At 36.4% G+C, this 11,717-nt stretch overlaps 1 protein-coding gene across 1 annotated transcript; it reads left to right on the top strand.

Annotated features, from left to right (window-relative positions):
* Positions 1 to 18: 18 nt before the first annotated feature.
* On the top strand, positions 19 to 2,277 carry LOC308686465 (tryptase-like; the record flags this gene model as incomplete). The annotated part of the gene is given in 5 exon segments (XM_081394886.1): positions 19 to 63; positions 67 to 283; positions 385 to 527; positions 1,025 to 1,216; positions 2,140 to 2,277. Coding segments are annotated over 5 exon segments (735 nt in total), but the record flags the coding sequence as incomplete, so codon positions are not given.
* Between the last annotated feature and the right edge of the window lie 9,440 nt (positions 2,278 to 11,717).

Genomic DNA, 11,717 nt, shown 5'->3' with positions numbered 1-11,717 from the left:
AATCAGTCTTGTATTTACAGTGTCCCCGTATCTGACATTGTGGTCTACTTGGGACGTCTGACCTAAAATGGCCCAAACCCACATGAGACAAACAGGACAGTGATTAAAGTCATCAAACATCCTAAATATAACAGTCTTGACCGTGATCTAGCACTGCTCCAGCTGTCTTCACCTGTGAATTTCTCTGATTACATTAAGCCAGTCTGTCTGGCTGCTGCTGGTAGTATATTTGTCGATGGTACAGAGAGTTGGGTCACTGGATGGGGCACGATCAGTTCTAAAGGTGAGGAACATCACACCCATTCAAGGTGTCACAAAAAATTGCTAGAAATTATGAAGCATTTTATGATGTTTCCACTAATCAATATATTTATTTTGTAACAGAAATTCAGTTTCCTGACATTCTGCAGGAGGCGGAGACCCCTGTTGTGAACAACTTTGAATGTGATGTTGCCAATGGAGGCATCATTACAGACAACTTGATATGTGCTGGATTTTTAAATGAGGGCGGCAAAGGCCCATGTGCGGTAAGACATTTTATCAGGCACTTTTTATCCAAAACCAATGTTTTTCTCTATAAACGTGAGAGACCTAAATGTTGTCTCATCATCTGGGTCAATCTACTAAATTACCAACTTAGATCTTTATCCATTTGTCAACCATAATTGCTGTGGTTGCAGGAACTTTTACTGTAAAATACAACATTAATAACAGTGACAACATTACAGGTTTTGATGGGGGTGAAAACATTTTTAATAAATCAATCTATTGAAGTACTAATATCTAAGAAAAGACGAAACAGTTGTTTCAATGAAAAATCATCAAATGTAAGCGGCCACACGTTGGAATATCAATAAATGATAAGATAACTTGAATTTTTCACTTCCAAAACCTGTCAAATTAAATGTCCTGTTAGATTTATTAGTTTTTCACTGTATAAAAGGGAATTCTTACCACCAAATTATGATTTTTCACACTGTATCTCACACTCATGTCTGTATCCGCTGTCAATATGTCTTTGCAGGGAGACAATGGAAGTCCACTGGTCAGTAGGCAGGGCTCCAGGTGGATTCAGTCCGGAATTGCGGTGTACTCTATATGTGGTCTACCTGAATATCCTGCAGTATATGTCAGAGTGTCTGAATATCAGGACTGGATCAGCTATTACACGAACAGCAGCATGCCTGGATTTGTCCAATTCCCCCTTATTCTTTCTGTCGGAGATGGAGGCTCGATCTACCTCCTCCCATTTTCCTTTGCTCTCGCATTTTCCATCATCCCTCTCATCTTCTTACACTTTTAAAGACTGTCATGATAATGATTGTAATGATTATGACAGTTTGCTATACACATAGGTGAAAGGTGTTTGTTTTTATGATAAAAAACTTTCATATTGATTAGATTCTAGGATCATAAATATGTTTATAATGAAACACAAAAAACTTTGACATATAAGCATTCTCTTAAAAAAGATAACCTTCACTGACAAGATTCATTACAATTGCACCGCATTTAATTTTTTCAATACGGTTTCATTAAAATAAATCAGCACCTGTTGCAATGTGATCATATACATTTTCTTGTATTTTCCTTGAACAAATCATTTTCTTTGTTGAATAAAGAAAGCACAAACGTAAAAAAGCTTTTGAATGATTGTACATCTCTATTGAAAAGTGTTGAAGTGAGTGTTAGTGTACACATGATCAAGTCAAAGTGAATTTCTGAAATAATACAATTTCAAGATTTTACTTTGGTTTTCAAAGCTGCATTCTATACATTTAGGACACTTACATTTTAAAATGCTGATGCTTTTAAGCCATATTTCATGGATAAAACTAGAAAACACAGATAAAACTGTGTGGGAGTGAAAATAAATGATAACAAACAATAGAACACAGAAACTTGTGTCCTTGTTGGCATCTTATTTAACACATCAATCCCACAGTGTACAAAAGAAGAAAAAATAGATCTGTAGACTATTGTAAAATGTATTGCACTGACATTTGCATGACGATTAGTTGCTCATAAAACACGCAACTTGCAAACATGTGAAAAAGTCCCCAAAACATTCAATTCATCATGGCTACATGTATCTTGATACACATTTCTGTGAATGTCTCCCTATGCACCTCACTTAAGCTAAATGGGGAGTCTCCTATTCGACACCTACAAATTTATACTCCATTTGACACCTGCTTCGAGTCGGACGACATCTCGCCCCAACACTATCACTTGGGAATAAAGTCTCTAGTGTTCCACTTCAGCACCATCACTTAGGAATGAAAATAAGATCTCTAGTGTCTAGCCAGATTCAGCGGTAATCAGACAGACTCAGTCAATGCCTTAGAATATGCTTTAATAATAGCCGGGTGGATCTCAGACCAATTTCAGAGAGAATCCCCCCAGCAAAAAGAGTACAAAAGTTTTTATAGAATTGTAGCCAAGGTGACATGATTCGTTACATCAATTTTCTACAATATGATTGGTTCTTCATATGTAATAATTCAGCAAACCTTTCTGTTACTTAGTAAAAGCAAATCTGGATTTCTTGATTACTTCCCCTTGAGGTATCAAGTCGTGAGGTTAAACGTTTAACTATCTAGGTTTGTTTCATCTTTTAATTCTCAGACACATAACTTTGGCCCAAGTGCTGGGGACGTTTAGTTTTCAAAAGCATATAATTGTTAATCCAGCAAGAAAAATAAATGTTAGTTATGATTAACTAAAGTCCTTCACAGTCTTTTGCATTGTTTTTTTTATCTTACTTCCCTATTTCCTTTTGCACTACAGATTTGTTCTAATGATATGTTTTATATTTAGCAACATTGTACTCATTTCCTTGTTTATCTCAACACATAATGGGATGACTTGAACTTGATTAACATTAACTTAACCAAAACTACTGAAGGAATGCAATTTAGCAGGTTGGCATAGATTTATGGTGATTGACCCGAATGCATGTGACTTCACCCATGTCACCCACACAACCTCCACAACCAGTTCTTCCTTTTCACCTCAGACACCTTCACCTTAATGGACTGGTGCAAAATGTATCACAATACCAAGTGGAATCATAATATTTTAATGGAAATTCACACATAAATGTTATTAATATTATAGTGAATATATATATATATATATATATATATATATATATATATATATATATATATATATATATATATATATATATATATATATAGAATAGTATACAAAATATAGTTTAGAATGTGTGTTGGTTTTTTCACTTTCACACAGCATTGCAATGCCATATCTTTTCTATAAAATAACTATAATCAGATGTTTACGTCTTTTTTTATGAAGATGAAATAACTTTTCTTTGACAGAAATGTTAAAATAGAATCATCAGTATATGGTTTATAAACAGATTTTTTTTTAGTTCAGTATTCTTTTAAACATCTCTAGTTTACAATAATCTACAAGCTGTTTCTCATACAGTATTGGGTGTGAATTGAAATTTGGCCAAAATCTGAGGCACAAAAGTGTGTAGAATGCAAAGCATCCAGGAAATAAAAGTTTCCCTTTTATCATTCACATCTCTGTGAGAACCGACATTTGAGACTGGCAAACCACAATTGAAGGCACTGTTTTTATACAGATGCACCGCATTCACTCTAGTAAACTTACTTTATTTCTGTAACATAACCTCTGCATCAGATATTTTTCCTTTAATCACTGAATGAATACTGCCATGATCCCAGTCTTGTAATCCCTTGTTGTATAAAGGACTTTTGTGCTGAAGTGTATTTTATGTTCCTATTGTTTCTGTGTTCTTTTCCTGTGTTTAGTTCCCGTTTTCCCTTGTTTTATTGTCAACCTTGTTTGTTTCCATAGTTACTCTCATTTGGTTTCATGACTACTAATCACCTACACCTGTCCCTCATCAGCTCTTTTGTATATTTGCAGCCTTTGTGCATTTATACCCCAGTGTTTCTGGTGTTCCCTGTCGATTCTTGTTTCTGCACGGATGTTATGTTTGGTGCACTCATTCTGTTCTTGGTTATAGTCTTCGTGTTTGATTTGTTTGTTTATTTTTGTCAATAAAACTGTTCAATAAAACTGACTGCATTTGGGATCCAGCTCTCCTTTGTTTTTGAGTTCACCCTACGTAACAGAAGACTCGACCTACAAACAGATCCAGCAGGGAGGATTATGAGTCTCTTCCAAGGAGATCGAAAAATTGAGATGTACAGGACTTATTTGAGCTGGCTCATTTGGCCAAAATGGTGGAAATATCCCTCATGATCTTTTTCCGAGGGGGGCTATATGATCACCTTAGCTTGTTCATGCCATTGCATGAACCTCACTGGACTCTGGAATTGTATAATGATCTGGCATTATAACTGTCCAGCTTAAAATTTCTGGGCACACACATCTCAGAGGATGATAAACATCACATAAATGCCTGGTGTCATTCTACCACTGCTCAATTGAGCGTGTCCTTATACACTGTAAAAAATAATAATAATAATCGGTTAAATTTACGGTAAAAAACTGGCAGCTGTGGTTGCCAGAAATTTACCATAAAAAATACAGTAGCAACATTTTAGATTTTACAGACTTTACTTAAAATTACAGTAATAAACCGTATTTAATTATATGATATAATGTTAATTTACTGACTTATTGAAGTATCAATATCTGTTTTGTACTACAGGTATACACTAACAACCACCAATCACAGTGGTGATGACAATTACATGATGAATTATAGCTCATCACAAGCAGCTCTTTCACAAGATTATTAATACTTATATACAGAAGCTGCACAGTGTCATTCACACAAACACTAAACACCATCATGGTAACACACATGAAATTTAAAAAATGCAATAAACATTAAATTAACAACATTAAATGTAACATAAAACCCTAATGTCATAACTAATTAGAAAATAAGAAAACTATGAAGAAACAGTTATTTCAACAAAAATACATCAAATGTGAAGTGTCACAGGGAATTGTGGGAATGTCAATTTACGTTTTTTCACTGTAAATTATACAATGACTTGTTCTTTTTCACTTCCAAAAACTGGTATTTTACAGTAAAATTACATTAAATGTACCGTTAGATCTATCACAGTTGTTTACCGTATATAATTAGGAAACTTTCTGTTAACCAATTAACAGTTTTTCACTGTAGCATTTTTATAGTCTTTAACCGTTAAAATCACGATCATGGCATGCTGGTTTGGTATGGAGGCAGCTCTTAAGCTGATCAAAAGGCCTTACATAGAGTCATAAATACTGCAAAGAACATCACAAACCAAGTCACCTGCCCTGGATGATATATTTACCTCCCACTGCCTGCAGAAAACACTCAACATTCTGAAGGACTCCTATCACCCTGCCCATCATTTGTTTGAACTGTTGCCGTCTGGAAAACGGTACAGGTCTATCAAAGCACGCACCACAAGATTCATGAACAGTTTTAATCCTAAAGCTGCCACCAAACTGAACTTTGAAAATACACCTTCCAACTACAATACATCCTTGACATGCTAGAACCATTTATGTGCAAGAACATTATGAGCACCTTAATTCATTTTCAAAAAAAGAAAAGTGAAGTCCGCACACTGTACACTGCAGATTGCACCTGATGAAGACCTGATGGTCGAAACGTTGTGCTTTTAATAAATACCTTGAGTAGTATGCAGTGTGCGGACTTCACTTTTCTTTTTTTGTTTATGTTATTTTGATGTCCTGCACCTGAGCCCAATCTGGGTGTTTGGGATGTGCATACCAGTTTTGCATTTTTGCACCTTATTTAATTTACCATGTATGTGCAATTACATTATGAGCATTTATATGCAATATGGCCTTCGTTTATGCATTTGATTATTCTTTAACTGTATAAGTAGACAAGTCCATCATTTCGTTGTATGTTTGTATGATGACAATGAAGAAAATAAATCTTAAATTTAAATCTAAATCTGAAGGAATGCAACTTAGCAGGTTGGCATAGATTTATGGTGACTCACCAAAATGCATGTGACTTCACCCATGTTCCCCACACAACCTCCACGACCAGTTCTTCCTTTTCACCTCAGGCATCTTCACCTTTATGGATTGGCACAAAATGTATCACAATACCAAATCATGATATGTTAATGACAATTCACACATTATTATTATTATATTATAGTGAATTATTTTTACTTTCACACAGCATTGCAATGCTGTATCTTTTCTTTGAGATTAAAGAACAATCAGATGGTTACAGCTTTTGGATGAAGATGAAATAACTTTTTTTATCTTTTCTTTGACAGAAACTTTAAAATAGAATCATCAGTATATGGTTTATAAAAGTTTTTTTTTTTTTAGTTCAGTATTCTTTTAAACAAATCTAGTTTACAATAATCTTTAAGTTGTGTCTCATACAGTATTGTTGTGAATTTGATATTTGGCCAAAATCTGAGGCACAAAAGTATGTAGAATGCAAAGCATCCAGGAAATAAAAGTTTCCCTTTTATCCCAGAACCGACATCTGAGACTGGCAAACCACACATGAAGGCACTTCAATTGTGAAGGCACATATGCACCGCATTAACTCTATTAAACTTACTTTATTTCTACTAAGAGTTTCAATTGTGCACTATAATAATAATCCTGAAGAACCTATGTTTTTCACTGTTCCAGACAAAACTAAAAATCATCCCATTCTATTCGTAAAATTTTTGGGGTACATCCAGACAATGATTGAAAAATTATCTGTGGTAACATTTTCACTTTAATTATTTTCTATTCGATAACTATTCAAGTTATGTTTCAATTTAAATGATGTTGTATGTTTCTATTCAAGTTATGTTGTGTGTTGCTGGGGCCATACTTCTCAACTTAAAGGAACCGTACGTAAGAAATGTATTTCAATTAAAGGAACCGTATGTAAGATTGTGGCCAAAACTGGTACTGCAATCACTTTCAAATTACTGTAGAGCGGTGTATCCCCTCCCCCCTGACTCGAGGTTGCCAGATAGGCTGCAGAATCCAGGGGGGCAGGGTTTTATATTTTTTTTAAGCTTCCCCGGGCGCCACCATTGATTAGCGGACCCCCACCTGCTGTTAGCATTCCATTGACTCCCATTCATTTTGGCGTCACTTTGACAGTGAATAACTGTACATCTGAGGCGTTTAAAGACTCCATTTATCCATTATTTATTTCTAAAGAAACACGAAAATGTATAAAAGGCTCCATTACCTTGTATCTTACATTATGGCCCTGTAGAAACAATTTTTGTAAAAATAGGCTAACGATTGTGTCATACCCACGCGACTCTCTGTCGCACAGTAGAGAGATTACCGTATGGACAGGAGGAGAAGCTCGCGGGCAATCGGGGGGACGTGGAGGTAAAATGACAAAGTAATTAATCAGAGTACTTAGCAAAAGTATCTCCTGCTCCTAGCTCATGGACACCTCATACTCACGCTCTCCGTCTCTCCAAGTTTCGGAAGGGAATGATTCAGATTTCTCTTGGTACAGCTACTAGAAGACAGACGGGTTGCTCACGTCACATCTACGTCGTCAAGCTCAGTTTGAGTCTGTGCAGTACGGTCGACCCCCAGGAAGTGTGTGCTTCTAACTGACTTCACTTGTCTCCGTTGAATCCAATGGGGTCGCCGTGTCCATTTCTTTTACTGTCTATGGCAGGATCCAACAGTAACATAGGCTGCAGTTTGTAGCTGCAGCTGTGGTAACTAGAGCCGCTCTACAGTAATTTGAAAGTGATTGCAGTACCAGTTTTGGCCACAATCTTACATACGGTTCCTTTAAATATAAAAAATACAAATGATGTGTCTGAATGAAAGAAAATTAAATACTCATTATCATCTCTTTTTTCTTTGGTGTGTATCTCCCAACTGTGTGTAACTCACCAACTGGGAAAAAAATCAACAATAAATAAAAAGGTAATATGTAGAAAAATATAAATGATTTACTAAAAATGATGAGAACTGAACTGAGCTGGACGATGACATCAGTCTTTCTGTCAGGACCACGATCGTCAAAGATGATTGACAATTAACATACAGTTTGGACTGGCGGTATGGTTCTGTTCTGGGCAAAAAAATGGGAGCTCTAGCGCAAGTTCTACCGGAAAGACTCTAATGTCACATCATTCATTAACCACAGATCTATTCAATTCAATTCAAATTTATTTGTATAGCGCTTTTCACAATATATATTGTTTCAAAGCAGCTTTACATAAAGTGAATTTCAGAAATGTACATAGAAAAATACAGTTAGTTAATCATGTATAAATTTAGGGCATAACATATCGCCAGGGGCTCCGTACTTTTCCAATACAACCAGATAAACTTTAACAATGTAATACACTATTGGGCTGACTTAAGGAACAAGCATGAAGCTGATACCCAGATAAAATTACAGTATGTTGGCAATAATACTAGAAAGCCTAAAGTAAGCATGCATCGATAACAATTGCCTTGAGCAACAAGTGTGTTCCCGTTAACAACGATGTTGATGATATCCAGATAAGCTTAGCACAGCATGTAGGCAATTACACCAGATTGATTCCAATAACAACTAGATATAGATAAATACAGTAACAACGTGTTGCCGATACTGACCTGTTTTCAACCGAACTATGACCCTAGAGCTGCTTTGCAGCTAAATTGAATTCAGTTTGCATCATTGAATCGTTATTTTGACGATTCATCAGTTCATCGATAAATTAATGCAGGAGAGTCTGTTCTAATATCTGTAGGTCTTGTGGCAGAGGCCCTGTTCACATTGCTGAGAGTCATAAAACCAACTTATCTGATCATGGTCATGGTAACTAAGACCTTCTTGCCCTGTTTGGGGGGATGGGGCCCCAGAGTGAGTTCTAAATATCATTTGTTAAACTATAACAAATACTTGTGTCTGACTTGTCTCAGTCATTACAGCAGCGACAAGCATGTTGCCAATGACAACAGATAAGAAATGCACATTGCCAATATGATCACAAAAGCCTAGCAACAAGCATGTTACTAAATACAACTAGATAAGCCATAGAGCTGGTAAGTCCCGCCCCTTCCGCTAATCCCCCTGGACCTCTAGGTTGAAAAATCGTCAATGCAAGTGAATGGGAGAAAATATTTATTTTCTGGTCCCGTTTGAATTTTGCCATGAATGTGAACATATGTTGTCTGTGAATTTTTAATATAACTTTTCGTGTAAAGAATGCTACAATTTAGCGGGTAGAAGTTTGATACGGTTAGACTTGTGTTAGAGCACTTTGTGGACTACAACTCTTCGCTGCTTTCGCCGCGTTTGAAACGTCACCAGCACTCGCACACGGACACTAGCTCACGGATCCCGCTAAACATGGCTGTGTCTTTGGTGCACTTCACCGCCTTCTTTCAGGGAGAGGGCAAAATCGTTGAGGTTGGCGAAAACCACGGGTAAGTCAGCTTTATGGGGTGACGTCACATAGGCGACATGTAGTCTTTCTCGTTATGTCTTTTCCACAACTGCTAGCCGAAGAATCATACCATAAACTGTCAAACTCGTAACATGAAAAGTTATATAAAAAATTCACAGACAACATATGTTCACATTCATGGCACAATTCAAATGGGACCACAAAATAATTATTTTCTCCCATTCACTTGCATTGACGATTTTTCAACCTGGAGGTCCACTTGGGGTTTTACGGGTGGGCAGAATTGCGAGATGTAAACTCGCAATTGTGAGATAAAAAGTCGCAATTTTCTTTTAAAATGTTTTATTCTGTGGCGGAAACAAGCTTCCATAGCAGAAGTTATTCAAAGCTAGCATAACAACCTACTTTTCCAGTCAGTGATTACGAAAGATAACCAGGACTGTGAGTTGATTAAAGTGAATGTGATTTGAGCATGAATGAGTATACATGAGAGCTTGGTAAGCTATCTAGGAAGCTAATATTATTTTTCTTAATTTAGAATCCTGCATCATGGAGAGAAAAAGAACTTGTAACTTTGTTGCTCCAGAGTTAGAGGTTTACCTGTTAAATTATAGCCACTTCTCCAGACACCACTACAATACTGGGCCTAGCCCAAACCATGAAAAACATCCCAAGACCATTATCCCACCTTCAACATTGGTCCATATAATTTTGCCTACAGTATATAGTGTAGCAAGGTAGTCTTCAGAATTTTTTATAATTTAATAATTAAATTTTAGGGGACCCCCCAAGAGTCCTAAGTCATTTCGAACCCTGGGCGGGACTTACCAGCTCTATAAGAAACACATGTTGCTGATACCTGGATAGCCTTTAGCAACAAGCATTTTGTCGATAACCTGATAGCTTTTAAGCAATGAGCATAAAAAGGACACTTATCTTAGCTTTGTGAAGACATTCATAGATGAATGGAGAGTGAAATATTGCCAGCTGTAACGTGGGCGCTGGATCTCCTTCTTGGCATCTAAACATCTAAAGATCTCATCTAAACTTTGTTATTGAGGCAGTCACATTAGTATAACTTCAGCGAGTCAATATCAGTAATGCAGTGAGGTGAGAAGCAATGCTAATTCAGGTCACTCGAAATCATGAAGCTTACGATCAATGTAGCAATTTCGCATTGAATCTGAGGTGAAATCCGTGTGGGGAATTCCTCTCGCTAAATCCCCGAATGCACAATTCCTAGAGAGATGATGCGGTTTTGCCCGCTGAATTTGCCTGTTGATAATACTGAATGGGCCTGCTAACTTGACTAGACAAACTATTATTTCTGATGAAATACCTTTTTTTACTTTATTTTGTCTAAGTGAAATTACAAAATGTTCCTCAAAATTTACAAGTGGGGTTAGTACGAACTATAATTTAAAAAGTTGAAAGTAATTATAGGCTACTCAAACTAGTTTATCATTATTGCAGTTTCATTACATTGTCTAAATATTTTGTCTTTTTTGTTCATCTCTATTACTTGGCCACCTTTGAGTTGAAAAATGTTGACTTGTTGCCACAAAAAAAGTTAACTTTAATAATCTAATGTAAATAGTCTAATTATTTGACTATTGTTGTCACTGTCTCTTTCTCAACCTGTCTCTCTCAAATAGATGGTAAGTTGTTACAACCCAAACTTATGAATGTTTTATTTGTGAGTCATTTAAACAGGGAATTTCCATATCTTTTTTTCTCATATCAGTATGTGGTCGAGCCTCATTCTTCCTCTCACCAAGATTGCTGAGAGGAAGAATGTGACGGTAGTGTCTTGGCCGTGGCAAGTCAGCATTTATACAGGCCTTGTCTTCAGTGGGAGACTAATCAATAAAGACCGGATTTTGTCTGTTTCCCTGTCCATACTCAAGTATGTAGTGCCTTGAGCTAGTTATAAGTACCATATAGGATATGCAGCTGTGGATTCATAATAGTAAAATTAAGACTGATTATTTGCATTGTCTCTGCATCTGACATTGTGGCCTACTTGGGATGTCTGAACCAAAACGGCTCAAACCCACATTAGACAAAAATAATTTCCTATTCTGTAAATGTTAGCAAATTATGGAATTATAGCATTGCTCCAGCTCTCTTCTTCAGTGACTTTGATTACATTAAGTCGGTCTGTCTGGCTGCTGCTGGTAGTCCATTCTCTGGAGGTACAGAAAGCTGGATCACTGGATTGAGCTCAAACCTATTTTCAAATGACTCAACACAACAATAAGATAAATATATAGCAAGACACCAGCCTTAAGTTTCACATTTCATCCTAATCAA

This window comes from Scardinius erythrophthalmus (genome assembly GCF_964197995.2).
Source record: "Scardinius erythrophthalmus genome assembly, contig: HAP1_SCAFFOLD_296, whole genome shotgun sequence".
In the NCBI taxonomy this organism is placed as follows: domain Eukaryota; kingdom Metazoa; phylum Chordata; class Actinopteri; order Cypriniformes; family Leuciscidae; genus Scardinius; species Scardinius erythrophthalmus.
Note: the sequence above shows the minus strand (reverse complement) of the source record. Positions and strands in the feature narration are given on the sequence as shown.